The following is a 27,899-nucleotide window of genomic DNA, read 5'->3' on the forward strand; positions in this document are numbered from 1 at the left end:
ACGTGACGTCACAACCACTATATTAACTTTGGCAACTAACGTTACGTTATTTACATTAAAATTATTATTAGTGGTGGTGTTATATTTGAATTTTTGTTTATAAAAAACTCTCAGAACAATTATATCTGTATACAGAAATGAAACAAAATCCTTGTATACGACAATATGTTCACTTGAAATGACCTCGCTTAAAGTTGACTATAAATCGAAATGTTATTTGTCGAATGTCAATTGTATACTTTCAAATTGCTGTATGTTCCTAATTTATATTCGGTATTCTCAGATGGCAATCATATATGTAATATTCCCATATAGTCAGTTGGTATCTACACTGCGCATGCTTGAAAATTTACTAAAATATCAGTAGTGGGAAAATCTGAAGAGCAATTTTGTGGTTATAGTTGTGTTTACATATTTATTAATAATAGTAATTTGGAAAAATTGTGCTTTAATTTTTGGTTTTTTAACATATGAATATATTATTTTCAATAACCAATTATTAAAAAATGGTGAACTCATGTTATTTATGTGATAGAAAGGCATCTCAAGCTGATAATATTTCATTGCACAGGTAAGTTCACATTATTTCTAATTTTGTTAAGTTCAGAATAATATTTAAAATTTAACAAATTTAGATTTCCAAAAAATTTGGACGTACGTATAAAGTGGCTCAATGCTTGTGGGCTAACTATTAATGATGATGTGAGAAGAACTTGTATATGTTCTAGACATTTTAAAGCTGAAGATATTTGTCAATCTAATATTTTTGGAATTGTTAAATCTTCGATAAAACGTAATGCAGTTCCTTCAGTTTATGTTAAAAATCCAATCAATATTAATACAAGTAATAAACCTCAGTCAAACACCCCATTATCAGATCTATTTAATGGGAATGGAGTTTTCCATCCATTATCATATATTTTGGAAAAAAGTAAGGAAATAACATTTATGCAAAAAATTACAAGATATAATACGAATAAAATACTTATTTAGAGTTTTTATTAATTTTGAGGTTCAGAAAAGAATAAGTCCTTAAGTCAATGTCAAAAACGTAAATTTTTCGAGCCCCGTTATGTTAGTAAAATTTCACCAACAGATTTTTCGACACCCAAAAAGGCTAAAATAACCATTGATTTAATTAAAAAAACTGATAAAAGAAAAACAGAAAAAATAAAACGGCTACAGAGACAAAATAGAAATCTACAAAAAAAAGTAGTATCTTTGAAAGAATTAATAAACCATCTTAAAGACAAGCCTACGTTAAAAGATGAAAGTGGTGATGCTCTAAAGGTAGGTATAGTATATTCTAATTAATTAATTTTTATCATCGGGTTTTAGTATAGATATTTCAACTAATATTTAATATTTTACTTATTAATAATTGAGGCGTATCTCACTGTATCCATTTCTGGAAAGTTTTCAGAATTCACTTACCTAGCACGTGGATATTAAATTTGAAGGGAAAATATATAAATAAATAAGTCATTTTAAAGTTAAGTTTATTTGAAAAAAAAATTTTTTTAATAATTTTTTATAGTAAAAAAGCACTTAAAATATCAAACAGCATAAAAATTGACAAAATTGATTATTGATAAAAGTTTTTAACTCTTACTGCTTGATCTTCCTTGTGAACTTCATATTTACACCATAGAGATATTACAGGTAATATCTCTATGATTTACACTCATCTTCATCAATAGGTTAAGGTCCACTTCTTTTTTATTTGAAAGCGTTCATGAGAACTTAGATCATCGATTTTGTTTGCTCCGAATATACTCGAGTGATTCCGAATTACTATTATTAATTTACTTTTATTTAATTAGAATTGGGTCCTTTTTTTTATAATAGCATTTATAATAATAAATTATTTATTGCATTTGTTACGTAATATACAGAGTGAAGCATGATCTGGATTTTTAAAGATAGTTTTTTCAATGCTTGAGACACTTTTGTTCAAATTCTGTTTTTCTAAATTCTTTTTTTGAGTTTTCAAAACCTTTCTAGTCACTTTTAGAATATGACTTTCTAGACACTATTTATTCAAATTCTGACTTTCGAAATATTTTTTTAAGTTTTCGAAACCTTTCTAGTCTCAATTTTTATTTAGAATATAACTTTCTAGACGGAAACGTTCTTTGTAGTAGTGCAAGAGAACTAGTTCAGCCAGTGTAGTGCAATAAGTGTAATCTGATAAAGGGGGCATCACATCTTCGTCATCGGACGAACGTAAAATATCAAAAAGTACTAAATCGTTTTCCATTATTGTTAAAACTACAAGGCCTCAATAACATAAAATAACCTCAAATACAACAATCAACAAATGCTCTTACACTACTCTGCACAATATCGTTCTTTGTATCCGATCGAACTAATTCTATACACTCATGAACTGGTCTGCACTGGTTCAGTTTAGTACAGTTCCGGTGCAGCTACCAAAAACAAACCTACAAATGAATGCGCTTCTGTTTGTAGTTTGTCTATGTATTCAACGTAACCTCATTTTATTTTAATTTGTGCCAGATAAAACTCAACTAACCCATTAATTTTGCTATTTATTTATTGTATATTTCTCTTTTACTAATAATATGAAGCTTCCCTGTTGTATAAAAGCTTGTAATAATCAAGCTAAAATACAACATCGATTTCCGAATCCGGAAAAACATCGCAAGAGATTCGACGAATGGTTAAGAATCATCGGAGACAGGTCCCTTCAAGAAATGAACCCTTATAAAGTTTACGAGGGAAAAAGAATATGTCATAACCATTTTGAGAAAGATTATTTTTCAAGTACGTCTTCCAGACTCCACAGAAATGCCTTTCCATCGCTTCTTCTCAACAGACAAGATACTTCGGCTCCAGTAGGTGAGATATACGTTTTCATATATTTTGGTCCTATTTACGTAATTTGTCTTGTTGCAGATATATTGGATGAGCATAGTTATGCAAATATTCATGAAATTACAAGATTTCTGAATATTCCAAAATGTATTTATGAAGATCATGACTATGCAGGCGCCTATGAAAATAGATGATATCCAACAAGTAAGTAAGTCCTTTTTTATCACACTGTATATCATTTTTATGAGTGTTAAGGGTTTAGATGTGAATCTAATTTTTTTTTATTATGTAATACGTCTATGAATTTCTTCCTGAACCAATTTTAGAAGTAGGAATTAAGAATATATACTTTTTTGATCTAATGATGGATTGGTAGTCAGTATGACCAAATTTTTACCTTCAAAAGAGTAGTGAGATGAAATCAAATATAAGAAATCAATAAAATGTACCTGAACCTCATTAAAAATCAATTTATTCACTTAAGCTCATACTAAGGATCAGTTTTTATTGTGTCAAATTGCTAGTTTTTGTTCTTTAATAGTACAACCATTTTTTATCAATTATTGACTCAATATTCATCTAGAAAATACTTTTGAAGACCCCAAATAATGGGAGAGATGTTGTGTTTCTCTCAGATTCATTTGGACTCAGTGTTTGGGACACTAAATTATGGTGGATACATTATATTCTCCTCAGAAACACTTTTTAGGCCCCAAATGATTAAAGAGACTTCCTATTCTATCCAGATTCGTTTGTAAACACTATGGAGCACTTTTATAGCAAAATAAAGACAAGTAGCAGATTACAAACAATTTTTCATGTAGAATCTACATTATTAAATTGGATTTAATTATGAATAGCGTTTATTCATAATTTATTATATGCAACTTTTTAATTTTTCGCTGCAGTCGCCATCGTGCATTCAATAATCATATTTCTAAAGATAAAAGGCTTCGTCAGGGATATTGTTGCTTCAAGAAGCACCGGAAGAGCTAGAAGAAACTGTTAAAAATGGCCTTCTATTTACCCGGAACCTTTCTGTGATGAAGGAAAATACTCTTATAAGAAAGAGATTTGGAAAAAGGGGGAAACTGAAAGGGGAGCACTCTTCTGGTGCCTTTCTGGACTGGATTACCCCCAAGAGGTACCTTCGGAACGATCTAATCCACATCTTGTTAGCGCAATAGATTTTAATGTTGCAGTGCAATGTAACTTTAATTACTTATCCATTTAATATAAAATAAAATTTCCCACGGCTTGTTTATATGCGTTTCCTTCTATCATTTATCCTGTTTTTAAATCGATTAGGTAGTAAAAAAATATTTGATGTCAAATATTAAAAATATATTTTTATACAATTTTACATTTTAATACAAAATGAGTATATACAAAATGAATAGTTAATCAATATTTACAAGTATTAGTATAATTTTTGATCTGTTTTCATAGATCGATGGGGATGCGTAGATACCCAATCAAGTTGCTCCTTCTTGTGATAAGAAAAACTTCAATTTGAGTGATCAATTTTAGTGGTATTTCGAAATAACAATTTTTTATTTAGTTTTATGAAATAACAATTTTTTATTTAGTTTTACATTTTTATCGTGTATATAGTGAGATCGTAATATTGTTCAATACATTTTCAATACAGGGAAAATCACTCGGAACTTAATCTGATGAAAAGAGGAGACAGTGAAATAATTTTAGTATTATCTGTGGTCTATTTTTAGCAACAAATATGTGGGAAATTTGTTTTTCGGACACGGTTTTTTCTATAAATTGATAAAATAACTGTTTAGCATGTTTCGATGAACTAGTTTTGGAACTAGATCTGATGAAAAGGGGGCCTGGGAACTAATTTCAACTGTACAGCACTGAAGTTCCTTTTAGCACAATATTTTTATGAAAAATCATGCTTGAAGTGTTGCAATTGAAGACACAGTCCTTTTTGAAGTATATTTTGCTCCTTGAGTGGTTATTCGGCTCCAGAAGTATCTTAATGGTGAAAAAATTGGTCTTATATTTGCAATTTCTCCAAAAATATATGGAAAATTTGTTTTTTTGACTCAGTTTTTCCATAATTCGATTGTTTATCATGATTTGGTGAACTAATTTTTGATCTAGATCTGATGAAATGGGGCCTAGAGAAGAAATTTTAACTGTTAAAAGTACTGAAGGTGTTCATAAGACTTATTCGATTGCGGGTTATGAAATTCTTGAACAAAAATGAAATTTGCTTCGAAATGATCAAACTTTAATCTCAAATTCCTTTCAAATGACGAGATTCGAGCAATTATTGAAGAAATATGAATTTTTTTCTTAATATACCGAGAAAAAATGGAAATTTTTAATGTGGAGGACATTTCCATCGAAATTTTGTAAAAAAATAGTTTTTTTTTTTAATTTGAATCATACATTTGGTACTTGATCGATTATTTCGTAACATTTTTTCATTTTATCATCCAGTTAACTATATACAGGGTGAACCAAACGTATTTATACGGTTTCTAGTGGACAAACGGTGATATCTTTCGAAATTTTTATCATTTCCAAACATCTAGAAAGAACCAAAAGTAACTAAACAAATTAAAAATACGATTATAATGACGTATTAAAATATTAAAGGTCACTTTGGCCAAATATAAGGTGATTCATATAAAAAATCGTACTTTTGATTTGTTTAACTACATCTGGGACATCCTGTATAGCTGGAAATCATTTTAGATGATGATAATAATTAATATTCATAAAATTACGAGAAAAAAATTTAAAAAAAAACGCCATTGTTTACTCACAAAAAGTTATATGATTAAAAGTAACTCTCCCTGTATAATTTTTCGGTCTTAAGACTGAAATTTTTTGTTTTTTATAACAAGATGTCCCCGTATTATGTCTCATTAGTATTTGATCAATTCTCGGGGTTTTTGATTGATTTATAATGGATCAAATTAAAAAAAAGTGAGGTTATAATATCTTTTAAACTCGTAACTTTTTATATATAAAGTATTTAAATTAATGTAACTCAATTTATCACAGAGTTAGTTGTATAACCCAACTTATCCTTTGGTCTATTCAGTGCGATTTTCTTAATTTTCTATTTAATCGAAAAACACAAATTTCACATTTCCGGTAACTCGATTCATCTCACAGCCACTCCGTTGATCGTTATACCGTTTCCGGTTCTTCCTACCGGTTCCGGTTCGTATTCGCCGCTGCTGCGCCGGCCGGTTTCTTCGTAAGGGGCGTCGTACACGTTTTCGTCGTGGATGTTTTCGTATAAATTCGAATTTCCGTTCGAGTATCCGTTTCTGTCGGTTAACGTGGCGTAGCTCATCACCGCCGCGTTTCTGTCTTCTTTACGTTCGGCGCCTTCGACGTTTTCGGTGTTTTTTACGGCTACGGGTTTTCGGCTAAACAAACCAAAAAAAAAAAATAATAATTATCCGAGATTTAGGAACGAGAAGGAAACACTCACAGTTTCCAATAGATGATGCCTAGAAGCAGCAGCAGAAATAACACCACCCCGGCTCCTATCCCGATGTGTGTTGTCATATTTGACGAGTCTTGAGGCGCTTCCGATGGAACTGAAACAATTTTTCAAAAAACAATCATTTTCACATCACAAAAACCTGCCACAACATCATTGCCGTAGTAGTTCATATGTACCAAATCGATGCAAGAAGAAAATCGAGTCACTGAGCGATAAATCCGGAGAAAAGTGTGGCTAGTTACTATTCTGGAAGTTTTTCACTAGAACCTGCGATAACATATTTGCCATGGTAGTTCAAATGTCCCAAATCGATGCAATTTTGTCGTTTATGATTGTGGGGGAAGAAAAATGAGTCACTGAACGATAAATCCGGAGAAAAGTGTGGCTAGTTACTATTCTGGAAGTTTTTCGCTAGAACCTGCGATAACATATTTGCCATGGTAGTTCAAATGTCCCAAATCGATGCAATTTTTGTCGTTTATGATTGTGGGGGAAGAAAAATGAGTCACTGAACGATAAATCCGGAGAAAAGTGTGGCTAGTTACTATTCTGGAAGTTTTTCGCTAGAACCTGCGATAACATATTTGCCATGGTAGTTCAAATGTCCCAAATCGATGCAATTTTTGTCGTTTTTGATTGTGGGGGAAGAAAAATGAGTCACTAAACGATAAATCCGGCGAAAAGTGTGGCTAGTTACTATTCTGGAAGTTTTTCGCTAGAACCTGCGATAACATATTTGCCATGGTAGTTCAAATGTCCCAAATCGATGCAATTTTGTCGTTTATGATTGTGGGGGAAGAAAAATGAGTCACTGAACGATAAATCCGGCGAAAAGTGTGGCTAGTTACTATTCTGGAAGTTTTTCGCTAGAACCTGCGATAACATATTTGCCATGGTAGTTCAAATGTCCCAAATCGATGCAATTTTGTCGTTTATGATTGTGGGGGAAGAAAAATGATTCACTAAACGATAAATTCGGCGAAAAGTGTGGCTAGTTACTATTCTGGAAGTTTTTCACTAGAACCTGCGATAACATATTTGCCATGGTAGTTCAAATGTCCCAAATCGATGCAATTTTTGTCGTTTTTGATTGTGGGGGAAGAAAAATGAGTCACTGAACGATAAATCTGGAGAAAAGTGTGGCTATTTTTATCACTAGAATTTAAAAACTATCTTCAAACTGTCATTTAACCAACACGAACTCGTTTAGGGTGTTGATCGAATAAATTTTTTTGTGGATAATTGAATAGGGGTTCAGTAGATGTAGAAATTATTTGGTATCAACATTATTTTCTTCAAAATACAGTAACACATCGACTCCAGCGATATTTTCAGGCAATTCTGGAAGCCTTTGACTACGACCTTCGACAATACCCTCGTTATGCGTTATAGAATGACCTACATAGAAAACTTGTGATGCCAACGAACATTTTTCGAGGTATAATTTGCTGTCGCTTGTGTGAGAGGTTATCCGATTGAGGATTAGAGGTGATTATAATTTTTTTTTTTTTTTGGAAATCTATCTATGAAATAAAATCCTCTAGATTATAAAATTATAAAACCAGTTCAGTTGAAAATTTCGTACCGGAAGTGAACTAATCCATCCGGTAAAAACGTAAGTATCATTTTCCGATATCTAGCGTTTCGATAAATGGATTTTACTATTACGAAAACGCTAAACTAACGTGTTTTTTATCACGAAACCGAGTGGTTATTGAATTATAACATGTATAACGGTCATTTATGGTTGTTTCACCTTTGCACGTGGGTTCCTCTCCTGACCATTCTCCCGTTTCCATACATTTTCTCAAATATGGTCCTACTCTAACGAAATTCGGTATACAATGGTACTCGATGGCGCTTTTGTAAGTCGTACCGTTAACTACGAGCACTCTTCCGTTTTCTATGTCTCCTGGTTGATGGCAGTCGACGGCTACGGAAAAAATAAATTGGTAATAAAACGATTTTTTTATTTACTAATTTTTTTTTTGTTACCTGCGCACGACGGATACGACCCGCTCCATATTCCATTCCTCATACAAATCCTTGTATCGTTTCCTATCATGTTATGTCCTTTGGGACACTGATAAACGGCAACGCCGCCTACACTGTGGGTAGTAACCGTAACTAATAGACCATTCGGGGCTTCTGGGGTTTTACATTGAATTTCTGTAACAAATTACACGACAATTGACAGATGACATAAAATACACGACAATTGACAGATGACATAAAATACACGACAATTGACAGATGACATAAAATACACGACAACTGACAGATGACATAAAATACACGACAATTGACAGATGACATAAAATACACGACAATTGACAGATGACATAAAATACACGACAATTGACAGATGACATAAAATACACGACTGATGATAAAAATCACAGTAGACAGAAATGACAGATACCGCAGCATACTCGACTGTTAACAGATGGCAGTCTTGACAGATGACACAAAACATACGTCAGTAAACATGTGGCATGAACGACAAATGACAAGCGACGGGTGGATCATAGATAACATGACAAATACCATCATATATAATACAGACCGATGACGCAGATATGATCATAGGGATCACAGAATAGTAGACAGATGGCGGAAATGACAGATGACGTCACTTCCGTTAACGTTTACATCCAAAATGGCCGACACCCCCACTCATTCGTGAAAAATAACTCGATATGTGGCTACCAGGAAACTTGTTTTACCATTATGACAATATTCCTGCAATCATAGTCATATTTCGATAAGTTTTGGGTAAAAATGATAAGGTTACGAAGTCTCATGCACCAAACTCGCCCGATTTGGGTCCGTGTGACATTAATTTCCATAGATATGTAAAAAAAAATATTGTTTTGGATCTCCCCTCGTATAATAAAATATCTAAACGAAATACGAATATTTGTTGTACATAGTTTAACGTAAAATTGTAGTTTTTATTACAAAATTGAAGAATTTATTGTTTTTAATACAAAAAAAAAGTATTTCTAACCCCAAAATTTAATTTAAATTGTCTAGCCTACGTAAATTTCGATTTTAATAAAAATTAGAAAGAAGAAATAAATTGTGTAAAGAAAAATAAAAAAAAAAACCGTACGGTGTAAACTCACCTTTACAAACCGGTGCATCGGAACTCCACGTGCCGTTTTCTTGGCACAGCCTTCTCGAAACGCCGTCCAGTTCGTAGTTGTCGTCGCACGTGTACAGAGCCAGAGCTCCGTAATACGAAGCGTTAGACGGTAAAGTGACTATGCCACGTGTAATATTTTCGGGAACACCACAATCCACGTCTATAAACAAATAAAATAACATTTTTTCAACGCTACATTCATAACAAACAAAAAATCTGACACGATTTTTCATTTCACTTTACGACCACTACTAACTCGATAATAATAACACATGTTCCCGCCAAGGCTCGGCGCAACAAAGCCACGTTGCCACGTCTTGTTTAAAATCTTCAAAGTACGTAAACAAATTTTTATAGTGTTTGTAAATGTAATTGAGACAAAATAGCAGTTATTTCGGCTCGCTCTGTACATTATTCAATAGTTAAAACTTACATATACATTCCGGAACGCTCCCCGTCCATTTTCCGGTATCCTCGCAAGTACTTAGTGCCTCCCCCATGATTTTGTAGCCGCGTTCGCATCGATATTTCACGAGAGCTCCTATTTTATAAGAAGATGCGCTGTTGCTCGAATCCGATGTTCTTATCAACGTTCTGGCGTGTAATCGATCGTTACTGGTAACGGATAAAATACTGTGTGGCGCCAAAATGGGTTCGGGACATTTGATTTCTGTCGGAAAATATTTTTTTTTTTTGAAAAAATTTAAAATCCGGTATAAAAACAATTCTTATTGGAGAAATATTTGGCGTAGAATACGTTTTAGGTAAGGTCAATGAACTGTACACTTTTCGTGAAAGTTGAATTTTTATTAGTACTACGAGGGGATTACCGATAATAATATATTGAAAGTGCAAAATTTATTTTTCGGTAATTAGTATTTGAAGGATCAGTTTATGAAGTAGATTTGGTTGAAAATAGTGAAAAATGAGCATTGCATATAGAAAAAATATTTAATTGATTTAGATAAATGATTTACGGTGTAGTTTTGACATAACCTACGAATTTGTGTGCGTTTGAGGTTCAAATTCGTTAAATTGGTGATACATAACCTCAATAATAACCTAAAACGTCATTTTTCGTTGTTCATAACCTCAAAAATGTCACTTTTTGAGTAAACATTTTCGAAAGTACCCTTTTTAGATAACAAAACAGGTTGCGAATATACAAATCATTATTATTTTGACGATATTAGCGGTTTGTGGGTTTAGAATTCGGAATCCTCTAAAATGGTGTTCGTGCTAACGATTATAACCATCCAAGAATAGGTGACTTTGTACATAACCTCAAAAATAGCCGAAAAAGTCATTTTTGGGGTATATAATGACATAAGTAGTCGAAATAAACATATATCGAAGTACATAACCTCAAAAGTAGCCAGAAAATGAAATATATCAGTATATTAATGTGAAAATAACAATAAATATCCCGTGTGGTAGTGGAAAAAACACCAATTTTTGAATATTTGGTTTCTGAAGTAACCAAAAAAGCTATTACAGAAGGCATAATCACAAAAGTAGTAATTATTTTTCGACCTCAAAAGTAGTTGAGTCATTTCTGTGCACATAATCGAAAAATTAGCCCAAACAATCATTTATTGGAATAAATATTATGAAGATAACCTTGAAAGTGACCAAAAAGGCCATTTTTCAAAGTACATAACTGTAAAATTTGCCTAAAAACCTTTTTTTAAGTAGATTCTTCGAAAATAACCTCAAATGTAGCTAAAAAAGTCATTTTTGGATTACATAACCTCAAAAGTACTCGAAACAATAATATTTTTGCATATTACTATGAAAATAACAAAAAAAAACGTCAAGTTTTTATTGAAATATATCATGGGGAATTGGAAAATCATCAATTTTTCAAGTACATAACCTAAAAAGTAGCTAAAACTGCCAAATATCTGCACATAACTGAAAAATTGGCCCAAAAAAACTATTTATTGAAGTACAAATCATGAAAAGTGAGGAAAAACGTTCCTTTTTGAATATATAACATTGAAAAGAAGCAAAAAAGGGGTTTTTTGGAGTGCATAACCTCGAAAATATTCAAAAACTGAAATATTCCAGCAAAAGTAACAAACAGTATCAATTTTTGATTAAATTACAGCTTATGGAAGTGGAACGAAATCTAAATTCAAATACTTAACCCCAAAAGTAGCAGAAAAAGCCATTTTTGAAGTGCATAACCTCAAAATTACTCAAAAACACAAATATTTCAGCATAAATAACAAAAAGTATCAATTTTTGATTAAATTACAGCTTATGGAAGTGGAACGAAATCTAAATTCAAATACTTAACCCCAAAAGTAGCAAAAAAAGCCATTTTTGGAGTGCATAACCTCAAAAGTACTCAAAAACAAAAATATTTCATGAAAATTAACAAAAAGTATCAATTTTTGATTAAATTTCAGCTTATGGAAGTGGAAAGAAATCTAAATTCAAATACTTGACCCCAAAAGTAGCCAAAAAAGCCATTTTTGGAGTGCATAACCTCAAAAACACAAATATTTCAGCAAAAGTAACGAAAAGTATCAATTTTTGATTAAATTTCAGCAAAAGTAGCCAAAAACCCGAGTACATAACCTCAAGAGTAGCTAAAAATACAATTTTTTATGAAACATAACTTAAAAAGTAATTAAAAACATTATTTTGCCAACATAACCTAAAATTGCCATTTGCAAATATATAACCTTAAAAAAGCAACCAAAAACGTCATCATTGGAATACACCAGATCAAAAGTAAACGCGACATAACCTCCAAATATGCCAAAAACGAAATTTTTCAAGAACATAACCTCAAATATACCAAAATCAGTTCTACCTTAACGTCGACGCGAGTCATAACCTAAAAAACGATTATTCCAATTTTTGTTTTTCGATAAATACCTTCGCATTTCGGCTCGTAATCGCTCCATTCTCTATTTTCGAGACACGTCCTTCTCTGCACACCGCTCAGTCTATAATTTTTGTAACAACTGTAGTACAACTCGCTATTCAGATACGTCGTACCATTGACGTAAGTTATTCGCCCGTTCGGTATATCGGGAACCATCCCGCAATCGATATCTAGAAAAAAAAAAGAAACCAACAACATAACGATAACAAAACACAAACCGAAGTACCCACATTCGCAAATAGGTGTCGTTCCGCTCCAATCCCCGTTCTTATTACACACATGCGCAGATTCCCCGATTAATACATGACCCACTTCGCAATGGTATTCGATCGTCGAATGTACGTTGAAATCGTAACCGACTACGTAACTTCCCGGAGGTACTTCCGGTTCTTCGCAAGTTATCACTGAAATATGCGTAATGTGAATTACGGTTAGTAATAATTGGGTTAACTTACGTTCGCAAGATGGCGCGTCCGCCGACCATTTACCGTCCCTGGTACATTTTTGTACCCTTCGACCGTTCATCCAATAATCTTCTATGCAAGAATATTCGACGATACTTTCGACGCTCGTAGTTCCGTTTATCAGAACGTATTTCCCGTTGTCTATATTAGCGGGCGATCCGCAATCGATATATTTGCAAATGGGAGCTTTCCCCGACCATTCGCCGCCCAATCGACACGAAATAACCTCTTCTCCGATTATTACGTAACCGGGATTACAAGCGAACGTTGCGGTGTCGCCAGTTCTACGGCCGGAAACTGTGATTGTACCGCCGTTGATTCCCGGCGGCTCGGGACACCAATCGAACAGACATCGGGGCGTTGAATTCGTCCATTTTCCTTCGTCTCCGCACGTTCTCACTTCGTGTCCGACTAGAGTGTAATTTTCGTGGCAGGTGTAAATAGCTTTGGCTCCGTATGTCGTTACTTTGTTTTGTAATTCAATCGAACCGTGGTTTAAACTCGGCAAGATACCGCAATCGACGTCTAGGGGAAAAATTGTTGGTTATAATGGAGTTTTTTTTTGGTTATTGGTACCTACATTTGCACGTTGGAGCTGTACCGGTCCACTGTCCGTCTTTGCCACATTTTCTTTTGGAATTGCCGACTAGCATGTGACCTTCGGGGCATTGGTACTCGATGGTGGATCCGATGTCGTAAGATGAACCGATTATAGTAGTGTTTATCAATTTATCGGGACTACCGCAGGAAAATGGACCTATAGGTGTATATTTATTAAATAATAGTGACAGTACACTATAAAATATTTGATATTTTACGTAAACATCGAAAATATCTTCTTTGTGTTCACGACTATACCCTGTATATCGTTACAAATTATCTATTTGACCTATGTTGCCGGTTACGTCTGTTCATCACAAAATATTCTATTTTATTCATTTATTTTAAATTTATATATATTATACATTACAATTTCGTATTTTGATGGAGATGCATAGACATATTATTAAATTTAATGGATATTTACAATAACAATCTGATTTAAAATTGTTAGTAAGAAAAACTAATATTTTTAAACGGGTTGGCAACATTGTAAACTTCTAGTTCAATTTATTATCGCCGTAGGCGTAGAATTTGAAATTTGACAGTATTGTCACAGCATGGCGAACGAATGCGTTAAAATGAGTGTGGTAGTGTTTAAATTTATGTTAAATAATGTGTAATAAACGAAATATTTTATGTAAAATGAAGAAATAGTAACAAATATTGAAGAATTGCATTTTGTAGGTACGTAAAATTAGTATTTACTGAATGAAAACAATTGTATAATTATTCAAAATGGCCGTTTAACCTTATTGCATCACTATGATAATGTGTTTTTATTTGCTATTAAAAGTGTTTGTATTTATTCGAGTCTCGGAAATGTTTATTTTAATTCGTGTTTTTCTACAAAATGAATCAATATTTTGGTGGAAATTGTGATTCCAATAAATGATAATAAATTTCAGTGGTTGATTGTTCAAATAACACGCAATCGTATTTGTTTGTTTTTATTTTAAGTTTAATTTGTCTCGAAAATTAGCTTTTGAAGTTAATTTTGATCTAGAATTGACCATTTCCGAAACTAAACTGCCCTAAAGTGACTAATTTAAATTCAATTTTATGTAAAAATAGATTTTTTGCACTTTTCGACTTAGTAAATTAGTTAAAATTTAGTTATTCTGAATTTAATTAAACTTTTTTGAGTTTAGTTAATTCAAAAAATGATTTTTGTTTCTACTGTTGTTGCTAATATGGTTTTTGTGAGTTAAATATGACGAAAGTCCACTTCAATTAAAAAAACTTATTCTTATGAGCTTTGGAAAGACGGTTTAATTTAGTCAAAATAGCGTTTGATTAGCAAGTTGAATTTGCTCATTATTTGCTTTTTTTTAGCAATTTACTTGTAATAGGTCAATTTATTAAAAAATTGGGTTTTCTTTGTTTTATTCCTGCAAGTAAACTTTTCTAGTACTATTTTGGTTAAAAAAATGGTTTCTTTGATAGGATTTCGTCAAAAAATCGCTTCTAAGGGTCAAATTGTTGAGAAAATGATTTCTATGGGTATTATAGTGCCCAAAATGACTTTTGTCCTTTCAATTTAGTAAAATTAGGTTTCATATGTTCAATTTGATTAAGAATTGAATACAATTTGGTGAAAAATTATCTATGAAAGATCAATTTAGTCAAGAATTAGCTTTTCTAAAATTACTTTGGGCAGAAATCAAATTTTTTTTAAAACAAAACTGATCACAGTTGATTGAAAAATGACTTTTCTGAGTTTGATTTGGTCAAATAAACATTTCTACCACTAATTTAATCAGAAACTGAGTTCTCTGATACGAATTTGGTCAAGAAATTGCCTTTTCAAGTCCAATTTTGACAAAAATTCCAGTAGCTTGTGAGACATTTGAACTACTTTCAAGAAACCCATTTATTTTCTAATAATGTTAATAAAAAACAAAATAATGTTAGTAAATTGGTTTTTCAAGTCAATTAGGACAAGACTTGGCTTTTTGGAAATTGCTTTCGACAAAAAAGGTTGTTCAAAAGTAAACTGTTGAAAAAAATTGTTCATCAAGCTCTAATTTGATAAAAAAATGACTTTTTCGGAATTTGGTTATTTATTATCAAAAATGTTGGATAAAAGTCTAATTTCATCAAAAAGTGGCCTTTCTATGACTGAAAATAATACAATTCTGTGAAAAAAATTATTTTGTAACTTGGTTTTTGTCAAAAAAATTGCCTTTTCAATCCTAATTTCCTTAATAACAACAGTAGCTTGTGGTACATTTGAACTACTTTAAAAAAACTCATTTATTCCCTCATAATGTTGATAAAAATCAAAGTAACCTTCGTAACAATGAAAATATACACTCAGTATTCAATTTTAACTCTCAAATATACAGTGTGAACAAATTAGATAGTTCCTCTGAAGCGATTTTTTTCAAAAAATCATTCTCTAAGTTCAAATTGGCTTCTATGTAGTTTCGATTGTCAAAAATGACACGAATTGTCTTTCGAAGATTCAATTTAAACAAAAATTAGCGTTTCTATACTATTTTAGACAGAAACTGGCCCAAGATTCATTTAAGTCTAATTTTTTTTTCGAAATGTAGCCTTTTTGTGGATGAAAATAATACAATTCTGTGAAAAAAATGATTTCGTAACTTAGTTTTTGTCAAAAAAATTGCCTTTTCAATCCTAAATTCCTGAATAACTCCAGTAGATCGTGGTACATTTGAACTACTTTCAAAAAACTCATTTATTGCCTCATAATGTCAATAAAAATCAAAGTAACTTTCATAACAATGAAAATATACACTCAGTAGTCAATTTTAACACACAAAAAAAATTTTATATTACAGGGTGTACTGAAATAGTTCCCAATAGCACTTATACATTATTTACACCGAATACTATAATCCGAGAACCGATTTGATGTACCACAAACACGAAATCAATTCAGAATCGCATAGAAGAACACCACATTTGAATAATATGTTACAAGGAGGAAAACTTACCACGTTGACATACCCAATGACAGTAATCCAAACTGCATCCGACGTCATTCCATAACCATTGTCTACCCCCATCCAAAACCACGCAATTCTGCTCACCGTTATAATTATTCGGTTGATCTTTACCCCAAGAAGGCCTCTGTACCAAATCACCTAAAATAAAAATTCCTATAACAAAAAATACCCCATAAAATTAATCATTCCTCACCGTTAACCCATTTCCAGGTCCTCGATACGACGCTCGGTTCTTTTTGGGCCCCCACCCAAACGAATTGGGTTTTCAATTTCGATTTCCTTCGGTCCAATTCAGAATGCAAGAAAGTCGTTTGAACGGGCGACATGGAATTTATCAATTCTCCATATTGTTTTTGGCAATAAGTTTTCGCGTCGGCGAAAGATCCCCCTTTGGTTATTTCGAATTTGTAACAAGTCTGACCGAACGTTGCTAATTCTTTATCGTCCGGGGAGTTTGGAGGTGTACAACGGTCGATGGAAAAGGCTAAAATATAATAGATGGTCATCGAAATCGGAATAAAAATTGAGTTCATCGCCCTGTATAATTAGAAAGGTCCACGAGGACAAAAATCTATTGTATACAGAGTATAGATTGTAAAATCGCAGCTTTGATTGCTTTACATTCACTATTCATTCCATTCCAATAAATTCGTTACAAAAAAACACTTTTATATCATCCTGTATAATAAATAAATCACAATCCCGCTGTATACCTTCTTTTCGGATACAAAATTAAGTTAATATCTGACGATATTAAAAAAAACATTATTTCATTAAAAAATATTTAATTTTGACTCACCCTGTATTAGATTTAATGTAAATTAGCATTTCCATGAGATTTTGAGTATAAAAACAAGTTTCGAAAAGTAGAAGGACAAATATTTTGGAAGAAATTATAAAAAATTTCGTATTAAGGTTAATTTTGGGTCGTCCCTCGTATTTACGTAACAATTTTTTTTCGTACCGGTACTATATTAGTAGAAATCCAAATATATGCATAACTTGCATAACGTTTCGAAATAATTTAATCGGAAGATTAGGTAAGTCACAGTATCCTGCAAAAACTGATATTACGATTGTTGATATTAAAAATTGTTATGTAAACAATAAAAAAAATAAATAGGAATTGAAGTTACGTTTCGATAAATTCGATTTTCTCGTAAATTAAGTAACAATAATGGAAAAATAATAATAATGGTATTAAAACGTTCCATTTGACTGTGTTTCATAATGTAATAAAGTTTTTTATTTACCATTTGATGAGAATACTTCGACTTCGCATAATGACAATGACCCTTCGACGCCGACGAGTTGCAGGAAGACGTGTTGTCCGACGAGAACTCGGGCACACGTAAACGTTTTAGAAACCCCTTCATCTGAAATTTAATTACTTCGTTTGTGTTTTTGAATACGCATTTCTTCATATTAACTTAACGAAAATATTGATAAATCGACATGAGAGTTGAAATTTATTAAGATTTTACCTACGTGAATCTTAGTAACATAAATTTCTACTTTATCGGCTTACGCGCGTCAAATTTGGATTCCTGTATTATCGACATAAGGTACGGAAAAAGTTATTTCTACTTTATCGACATGAGGTGAACGTAAATTCATCAAGACTTTATATGTGTGGCGCATAAAAAAATTTCTACTTTATCGACATTAGAGTTGTTTAAAATTATTTCTACTTTATCTACGTGAAACTTCGTAAAATGGATTTCTACTTTATCGACGTTGAATTGATTTCTATATTATCGACGTGGGGCGCGGAAAAAGTTATTCCTACTTTATCGACGTGAGTTAGGTAAAAATTTTAACGTTTCGGTACGCGGGAAAATTGATTTCTGTATTATCGACGTGAGATGCGCGATAATTTACTCCCACTTCACTGGAATAGCAATTCACAGTGATTTAGAAACTGCTACTCCCCACTATTAATATGAAAGTAGCAACTAGAACAATTTTTCTTACCTATAGTACCAGGAAACCATGCGCATAGAGGATTCTTTTGTAAATCACTGCTGCTGTTCCCTACTCTGATCTCCAAATCCTGCAGGGGTTGATGACCGCAACATCCTCTAGTAGTTATCCTTATAACTTTAACAGGATACGGTTTTAAAAGATCCACTTGCCACCAAGGACTCGTTTCCTTTTGCGTTTCGGAACATCTTTTGCCATCGTGTTCGGTGCTTTTGTCCCCATCGTTGGCGTTCAATGCCGAACCTCCTTTAACTGTAGTAGATTGGTTCGAAGGACGTCTATAGGCGACGTTTATTCCTGAAAGGTCAATAATAACGAATGGATGGAAATTGATAACGAGAGATGAATATTGTGAGACTTACCGCAGAAAGGTGGTTCCCCAATCCATTTGCCGGATGCGGAACAAGTGGTTTTTGTTTCACCGAAGCTTTCGTATCCTTCGTCGCATTGATACGTTGCTACGGTACCTTGTTCTAACTTTGTAGAGCTTAATGTTAACTTTGAGTTTAGAGGTATTTGTGGATGACCGCATTTTTTATCTGGAAAAAATTTCTTTTCGTAATTTGTGTATTTTGCATCTACCTGTATAATCACCCAGTCGCGTCAAATCATTTCGAAGTTATTGACGCGAATCGAGGTAAAATCAGTTTCTACGACACTGAACAAGATAAAATTCAAAATTAGGGATGATATATCTACTTTTGGGTTACACCCTGTATATAACATTAAGGCAAATTGAACTTATTATAATGAAAAATTTCTATTTGTCTCGGTTAGAAAAAAAATTAATGAAAATAATAGGATACAGTTTTTTATATTATAAAAATGGATGAAAGAACGATTACGAGGTCAAATTTAAACAACGTTGCCAGATATTGAGTGTTAAAATTCCTTGTTATACAATTCCAGGAAACAGTAATTGTAGACCGGGCGGGAGGTAAAAAAAAATTTTTTATGGAAACAAAACCAACGAGATTCTTATAATTATCGACGGTGACGTAGGGGAAATGGCGTTTCATGTCTAATTAATTATTATTTAATATAAAATAATTGTTATATTTACTTGATATAAAATTTAGTATCAAAATCTTTTATATTGAATGAAATCTGACAACACCGAAGATTCGTAAGCATCACTTGGAGAACTTCTTATCGTATTGCCAACTCATAAATCTCACTGTCACTGCCAGCTGACGCCCATAGATCTTCAATCGGAACTATCAATTAAATTAATACCCTGTTTGTTCCGATTGGAGATCTATGAACAGCAGCTGGCAGTTGACAGATTTACGATATTATTAGTAAAATAAAACTTATCGTCAAAATGGGGCTGTATGATTAACATTCTCTTATGTATCCGTTCTTTTTATTATTATTATTATTAATAAAAATGAAAAACAGCAATTTTTATAAATTCGATGTAATTGAGACCATGGATAGAAAAAGCGGGGATGTAACTGTTTATTTTCTATGTTATATAATAGTACATTTTGAATGCATCGTCAATATCTGCTTGTGAAACTGGTTAGTAATAAAAATATTTAGTAATACATGAAAGTAATCAATAAGAATACATTCTAAACTCATTCACAAATAATCTATTTATAATATTATATAGTTACATTGTGAAGATTCGAGAGTTTTATTAATTTATAACTTTAAAAGAATTTAAATAACAAATTTAATCGTATACCTTCACACTTTTGATGTATTGAAAACTGGCAACACCGTTGTTTCTAGATGTGTCATAAAGCGATAATCTGATACTTAAATAGAATATCTATAATGACACGTTAGTCTAGTGGTGTAATGATATAGTTCTGTGGTCTACATAAAAAAGAAGAATATTTTATATTATATTAGGTTAGTTGAAAATGAACAATATGTGTGGGTTGAGTTTTGTTAAAAGTTAACGAAATCTTAATGATCTGAAGATTAAATGTATATAAAATATTCTTAATATAATCTAATCACTTCTTTAATTACATATAGTTTACCTTTCGTGTAGATATTTAACGATATATTGAGATATAATATGAATCCTATGAACTTTTTACTTCTAAAACCTTTTATATGTTTTTTTTTTATTTTAGATCTCTTAATAAAAAATTTGTTTCTTCTAGAGAGATCTAAAATCAATATGATTTATTAAATAAAAACATACAATATATACACTGAAAAACTTTTGTCCCTTCAAAAATATACATACTTTCTAATTAAAATTATTTACTAAACGTTGAAGAAAAAGAATGTATGCGATTACAAATACAAGTTTTGGTCCAGTGATTATTAGGAAAAAGGTTAATATGTCGTAAAAATAAATGAAATCTTAAAGGTCTATTTGATATGCAATAATATGTGCAATGTATAAATGAAATATGAATTTAATTTGCAGTAGTATAAATTATTGTTTAGCAACAACAAACCATGACTGATTAAAAATTCACTATAATACCAGGGGATATTCAAGAGTTCTCACTATTAATTTCTTTAATTTATTCTTTTTGTTAGGAAAGACTTGAACACTACAACTTCCGGTACAACCGGAAATTATAGGAAGCTCCTAATAGATTTAGATCAATTTGGCATGTTTAGAAACACCATATTTTTATATTTTAATTAAAAAAGGCTCCCTCATTTCGAATTATCAAAATAAACTGATTCATTTCAAGGGTAGTTCGTTTATAGACATCCCGTATACAAAATTTTTTTAGAATGTGTTTCAAATCGAATTTATAAGAAATTCACGAGTTCGCTCTATAGAAAAACACGCCTTTAAAACCACTCCGACATGCACTACAATTCTAATTTAGTATACGGTATTCTTACACAATGTATATCGACTGCCTAATACAAATCTGCTAATTAACCTCCATAAAAAGACATCGTAAACTGTTTGTACAAGTCGGACACCTGTAATTGATGAAGTAACAATTATTTTAGGTGTTTGGAGGTATGCGGGATTACGAAAACTAAAACTCTTATATTTACTAAACATCCTATAGAATAAATAATTAAATTAACAAAATGCATCTGTAGGTTCACTCAAAATATGTTTTTAAAATAAAATCAACCAAATTATTTGAAAAAATATACCTAGTTGTGAGTTTTATTGCTTCAAAATAAAAACAATATGGATTCCGCTGAGTTTACCTAAAGTTCCTTTATAGGAAAATCCGAACACGCGATTGGTTGGCCTCTAGCTAAGAAATTAATGGCGGCTCAAATAAGAGAAGGGTGCAAAAAAGTGTTCTGTTCAAATAATCGCAAAATGTTTTTGACTATTGAGTCATATATTCAATTTATAGAAGTTTTATTAAGGAAATAACATTTATTTATTTATAGGCATAAATAATTAGGTTTTGTTTACATTCGCGAAGCCACATGATAGGAGATACTGACGAAACGCGCGCAAGCCCGGGCGCCATTAATTTCTTGAAAGAAGAGAATAGAAAAGGACACAAAGTTCTATCTCTTTTAAATGGGCGTTACAGTTTATGTACAGACTTTCCTAAAGGGACTTTAGTTTATCTAGTCCCATAGTCAACTACTAAATTCTTAAAACAATGATTCAACAATAATTAAATTTTATTTTTATATATTTAAAGTTATTCAAACAACTATTAAACTATGTATATAGTTATTTATATGTACTAAGTATTTTCTCTTAGCGGTAAAATTATTTTTTTCAACGAGGTGCGAGGTAAAACTGATTTCTGCTTCATCGTCTATAATAAATGAATTGTAATAACACGTCGTCATATTAATCTTTTAGAAATGTAGGTATATTAAAATCTAAAAAAGAACAAACGCAAATTTCAATATCAACCTGTTTTTTTTTTCATTTTTGAAGTAAGTGATCTGATATTATGCCACGTAATTAACTATAAATAGTTTAACCTTGGTTTTTCTTTCATTTGAGTACTTTCAATGCCGGTAGTACCGTTGATACTGTAATTTAACAACTCCTACCACTTTTAAGTTTTATTTAAATATAATAATAAAAGTTGGACTGAATTTTCCACCAGAGTCGATAATTTTTGTAACAAAAAAAATAGTAGGATAAAACCCATTGGAAAAGGAGGAGAATTTAACAAAAGTAAAGGAACGATCTGAGTTCGGAAAGAAGAAGAGGGGGAGTTTTTGAGGGTAAAAATCGATTTCTGGAAAAACTACGGGTCGTACGGAAAAAAGTCATATAGGAAAGTTGTAGTTAATGAAAAGATCTAAAACTTTTGTATTTACACTTTTTTTACATAACCTCAAAATTTATGCGGTAGGGTGCTTTTTCGATTTTAAATCAAAATGGGGTTTATAAAATAAATTACAGTGTACTTGGGACATAAATAGGTGTATTTTTACAAAACTCCGTGAAAAAAATGAAGTTTTTTATAAAAGATTTAAATAAAAAACTAAAAACTTGGTTATTTCAATTTGTTAAAAAAAATTTGAGGTTATGTGAAAAAAGTGTATATACAAATGTTGTAGATCACCATTAAATTACTTTTCTTTTCATTTTTATTATATTCTCATCCTTATCCAATGGGTTTCACCCTACTATTATTATTTTTAACTTTTTATCATTTTTAAAGCTTCCACCCTGATCTATTAGAAAATAAAATTATTGTGCTCGTAAAAAAGAAATGAACGTATCGAAATTCTCGACTAAGCTTTTATTTAAGATGTAAAAAACAAATAAAAGCGAACCTTTTAGCCTACTTGTTGACATTAGCACGTGACCTACTGAAATTATGTAGGTCAATGAACGTTACATATTAAAACAAAGGTAATTGTTGTTCAATGCTCACGTATCCAGTCGATCATAACAGCAAGAGAAATCTTACAATATTCACATTTTTTTTATATTAACATATACGAGGGTTGTTTTGTAAATTTTCACAATCCAACTATAGGTGGCTACATTGTTTTGTACCAGAGGCAATTTAGAATTGACCTCAAGAAGCTACAGAAGACTTTCAAAAGCGATAATTCACTTTATATCGAACTTAATCGTTTCTGTTTCACTTTTTGTGAAAACTCAATGAACAACCCTCTTAAAATCATATATATAATATATTTAATACAACTAAATATCTCCAATTTTTTAAATTCCAAAATGGAAGACTAAGGTTAAATATTTAGCTAGTGTGAATGTAAATTGTTTATCATTATACTCTTGTTGTGTCACAGGTGTTTTTTCATGGGTGTAGCTTAACACGAACAAATATTTATACATGTGGGATTACGAGAAACGCGTTATTCATATTTTTAATTTTTTTTTAAATTGTTGATTTATCTACCAGATCTAAATATTCATGGTCAATTCAATTTCGTATACATCCTATTTCATAATTTTTATCAGATGGTAATTATTATGTACTTTTGTTGAATCGGCAGTATTCCATTGTGTTTAGAAAGTAGTGCATTACAAATTATTTCGATTTTTAAAAATTAGTGTCAACAAATAACGTCCATTTTGTGATATGATTTAAAATTTGCTTACCCTATCTCTTTATTAAAACATAAACACAACTTTTCGAAAACGTTTGTTCTTTTGTTAACCTCAAGCATTAACATCAATTTTAACTGTATGAATACAAGATTTTTTTTTGTTAAAACACTTGCCAGTATTATTAATTCACATAACACATTATCACTTTAGTGTTAATTAACTCGTGGGCGTTATAACATCAAATATTATGTTTATTTCGTCACCGCGTCGTTTCTTATAAAACCGGTTTTATTATACTGAAATATGGCGCTTAGATTTTCGTCGAAGGGCTTGCGCACAAATTACCCGCCGAATTGTGTGCACCTGCGTTGGAGTCGGTGATGCCAGATTTATAATTTAAATTTCTTTGTAAAAATGAGTATTGGAATGTAATTCATTTTATAGAGAAATTTCACACATTATGTTTTAAGTGGATAGTCTCAACAAAATAAAAATATAGAGGTGAAAGTGAAGAAAGACTGCGCTTAATTAAGTAACCATATGTACATAAAACGAAATCGAAAATTTTATTGTATGTTAACTGAAATTAACGGTTAATGAACTCCCATTTATTTTTGAGCCATAAAAATATAATTAAAGGGTGGTAGGAGTTCTATTAATGACTATATGTGAATCAAGTTACATCTTATAGAGAACTAACAATATAGCCGATAAGAAAATTTTATAAATCTGGCAACAAAGCGTGTAAATGATATATTTAGATAACAGTATCTAACCTAAAAACACGAATCGCGAATAAAAAATAATTTTTTTTGTTGTATGTAGATATTAATATTGTTTTTCAGAATAAATGATTATTATTATGTCTTTAACGATCAAATTTTATTCTATAAAGAATATTTCTACTTCAAGTAACGCAAGACTATAACCTTGGCATTATCTTTCACTAGCAAGTAGATCACGTTTTTTTTACTATATCTGATTTCATGTAGATGACGAAACTTTTGATATTAAACCATTTGTATCAAATAATATGTTAAATCAATTAAAATATGAGGTAAATTTATTTATTATTTAGGGGTAGAGCATTACTATTTATGTGTAACGAAATGGTAACACCAGTGCTGCTTGGTGTAATTTATTATGGTAACTTTGACATTAGAAGAAGCAGAACAAGAACCATCGAATTAACATTGTAATTCTATGTTCAGATCTGTCATGTTTCGACTAAAATGTTGAAGTGTATTGAGAATCAATAAAAATATTCACCATAACATTGTTTTTTTTATTTAATATATAAACAGAAGTCCTCGTAAGTTTAATCTTGAAATATAATTTAGAAGGTTGTATTTTGGTAAAAGTAGTTTCATATGATTTTACTCGTATAACAGGTAAGTGTAATACTTGAAATATACATTTTATTGAATTTATAACCTTGTAAATTAATTGAACTTTTTGAAATATAATCAGACGAGGTTGGTAACATTCAAATAGTTCCTAAAGTTTTGAATGAATTATACCAGCGAACAAAGCTAATGATTTAGACATTTCTTCTGTTTTTTTAACTACGTGTGAAATAATTGCATTTTCTCTCATTTTTAAAAAAACAATAATCGAGAATAATTACAATGCGAGAAAGTTGTTTATTCATATTCCTTTGAAATTCATATAATTCAAAAGCAAGAGCTCGTGTTAGAATTGCATATGGGAAAATATGATACAGGGTCGGTTCCGTTGAAAGATCATTTTTCTAAGTAGACAAAGGTATATACTTTTTCTCACCTAGAATTATACGGTGAGAATAATACTATTATACGTTATTTTTGTTGCACAAATGATAATTATTAATTTTTTATTACCATCATTGTTGACCTTGATTTGTAATTTGAAAAATAGGAATTTTTTTCATTCCACTTAAATCAGTTAAGTTTGATATTAATTATTATTTAGTACAGGGTGTTAGCGAAAATAACATTTCAAATATAAAAAACGGAAACTCATTTAAATTGACTTATTGTAGTGAAATTAATTTTACAGTAATACAATTTCTCTTCACATTTTATTATACCAAGAATGAACTGATTTTTTTCTCAACCGTAAAAGTAGATCAAATGTATAAGCAACCGAGAAATATACCGAATAGAAAATATTGAACAAATGGATGTGATCACAGATTGCTGTCTATTATGAAAAGGACACCAAACGGTAAATCATGAGTGTCTGTCTATATAAGAAACCAAACAAAATGGTGTCAACTTACACAAAAAAAAAGCCGCGATTCCGTAATTTTACAGTCAGTATACAAGGAGCGTTCGTGAAAGGTGTTGTTATTAAATAATCGGCATTTAAGAAGCGTTCGTGATATTGATCATACAAGGAGCGTTCGTTATATTGATAATACAGGGAGCTTTATTTCAATATAAACTATACCTGGAGCGTAGAATACACGTTGTAATTTTTATAAAAAATTACGATTCTCTGACTATACGAGGAGCGTTCATTGAATTAGACTAAAATATAAGATGAATTTTTTTGTTCCACAATTTGCTGTTGTACGAGGGGCTTTCGTTAAATATACATTTGCTTATACGAGGATAATTCGTTAAGTAAATATAAAATACAAATCGAAAATCGCGATTCCGTAAACGTCCACAGATTCAACGAGGAATATCTGTTATTTATAAAATATACGGGGAGCGTTCATTATTTTCGTTGAATATACATGAGAGAGGCGTTTGAAAAGTAATAATTGAACATACGAGGGGCGTTAAATAAATGTAAAATACAAATTGAACATATAAAAAATCACGATTTCGAGTCTGTTATTGAGTGTACGAGGGTCATCCATTAGATGTAGTGTATATGATGAAACTTTTGATGATTAATTGAAGAATGTTAGTAAAATGAACAGTAAAGTAGCTAGTGAACCAATTTTGGATAAATTCAATTCCAATATTTCTAAAATAAGTTTTTTAGAATGTTTTATTGAAGCCAAATTTAAAAAAAAACACTTGCATGACGAAAAAATTTGGAGAATCGAGTTGTTTTCACTTCATAGCTCTATTTTATGAAATAAAAATAAAAGAAAATCTTAAAAAAAACATTCTCTCCTAACCTAAAGAGTTGATTCTTTCAGAGGTTAAATATTATATCGTTTAATATCTTATTTTCCAAGAAAATAAATAATTACGACAAATAAACCTCGTAATATTCGTTTCGTGACCAAATTTGAAATACTTTCAACGTTTAAAAACATCAATGATCGAGAAACCAGCTTAAGAAACAGTCAAAAAAAATCCTTGCAATTTAATGAGAACGGTATTCATTATTACCTTGAACAGCATTCGCCGAGATAAATCCCAAGAAAAACAACACCGAAATACATAAACCGATCCTTTGGTTTTGAAGATTCACGACACACATCTTTAAAAAACCTGGGAACACATTTAACATCACCCGACACGACAATCTTCACAGCATACTGTTTTGGCGGTTATTGTGTCCGCGGCAACGATTTCTACAAGAATGGAAAGGAAAGTCAACAAGTCACACAACGGTAGTATTCGTATTCACTATACACTAAGAAAAACGTTAATACAATTATAATATTTTCGTGTAATACAGTTTGATCATACCATTTCATCGATAAAGAAAAGGAGCGAATAATTCGTTTGTCATATTACAATAAGTTAAAAAGAGAGAGCATTATTTCGTAAAAAGTTGAAAATGGCAACATTGTCATAAACACTACAAGAACAGAGTAACTGTGAATAAATCAATTCAGGGAAAGAAATAAATTTGTGTATATGTAACTTGAAATGAATGTTTACTAAGAATATATAGACAAAAAAACCGTATGCAAAAGTTTTTTTATGAAACAAAATTAGTTTCAACAAAACCTAAATTCATTTTGATTAAAATTCTCAATTATCTTCAAGTTCTTAATCATTTCATCAACAACAATATAATCAAAATGTTTTCTGAGTGTAATAATTAGTCGTGGTAGTACCTGCTCGCGAGAGGCACGTCGTTTGGTACTGACTGAACCAT

General features: G+C 31.2%; 2 protein-coding genes across 13 annotated transcripts; one reads left to right on the forward strand and one right to left on the reverse strand.

Annotated features, from left to right (window-relative positions):
- Positions 1-286: 286 nt before the first annotated feature.
- On the forward strand, positions 287-25,123 carry LOC130892313 (uncharacterized). Of its 12 annotated transcripts, none has more exons than XR_009059019.1 (6): positions 287-571; positions 636-931; positions 1,013-1,290; positions 2,592-2,858; positions 2,920-3,046; positions 4,288-4,495. XR_009059019.1 is itself a non-coding variant. In XM_057797677.1 (6 exons), the coding sequence occupies exons 1-5, from the start codon at positions 507-509 to the stop codon at positions 3,030-3,032; spliced, it is 1,023 nt and encodes a 340-aa protein (XP_057653660.1). In that variant the 5' UTR covers positions 287-506; the 3' UTR covers positions 3,033-3,046; positions 21,341-25,123. The 12 variants fall into 12 exon arrangements, 8 of the variants coding, with proteins under 8 accessions (XP_057653660.1, XP_057653659.1, XP_057653657.1 ...); XR_009059018.1 differs by having other exon boundaries at positions 2,920-3,042; XR_009059017.1 differs by lacking the exon at positions 4,288-4,495 and adding an exon at positions 3,747-4,099.
- Positions 4,161-27,496, reverse strand: LOC130892312 (sushi, von Willebrand factor type A, EGF and pentraxin domain-containing protein 1). Its single transcript, XM_057797673.1, has 16 exons — positions 27,182-27,496; positions 18,760-18,936; positions 18,389-18,694; positions 17,668-17,790; positions 16,608-16,898; positions 16,403-16,552; positions 13,420-13,596; positions 12,831-13,364; positions 12,606-12,779; positions 12,366-12,545; positions 9,910-10,146; positions 9,457-9,636; positions 8,324-8,497; positions 8,085-8,261; positions 6,314-6,422; positions 4,161-6,248 (listed from the first exon to the last, which is right to left on the reverse strand). Exons 1-16 carry the CDS (start codon positions 27,300-27,302, stop codon positions 5,978-5,980), a joined length of 3,381 nt encoding a protein of 1,126 aa, XP_057653656.1. The 5' UTR covers positions 27,303-27,496; the 3' UTR covers positions 4,161-5,977.
- Between the last annotated feature and the right edge of the window lie 403 nt (positions 27,497-27,899).

The sequence above is a fragment of the Diorhabda carinulata genome, chromosome 4, assembly GCF_026250575.1.
Source record: "Diorhabda carinulata isolate Delta chromosome 4, icDioCari1.1, whole genome shotgun sequence".
NCBI lineage: Eukaryota > Metazoa > Arthropoda > Insecta > Coleoptera > Chrysomelidae > Diorhabda > Diorhabda carinulata.

Excerpts from the sequence above, each read along its gene's own strand:
- LOC130892313 (XM_057797677.1), top strand. The coding sequence starts at position 507 with ATGGTGAACTCATGTTATTTATGTGATAGAAAGGCATCTCAAGCTGAT. Across the intron at positions 572-635 it reads GATAATATTTCATTGCACAG|ATTTCCAAAAAATTTGGACG; the intron begins GTAAGTTCACAT and ends TAACAAATTTAG. Across the intron at positions 932-1,012 it reads ATCATATATTTTGGAAAAAA|GTTCAGAAAAGAATAAGTCC; the intron begins GTAAGGAAATAA and ends ATTAATTTTGAG.
- LOC130892312 (XM_057797673.1), bottom strand. The coding sequence starts at position 27,302 with ATGTTAAATGTGTTCCCAGGTTTTTTAAAGATGTGTGTCGTGAATCTT. Across the intron at positions 18,695-18,759 it reads TGGGGAACCACCTTTCTGCG|GAATAAACGTCGCCTATAGA; the intron begins GTAAGTCTCACA and ends TTGACCTTTCAG. Across the intron at positions 9,637-9,909 it reads GAGCGTTCCGGAATGTATAT|ACGTGGATTGTGGTGTTCCC; the intron begins GTAAGTTTTAAC and ends ATTTGTTTATAG.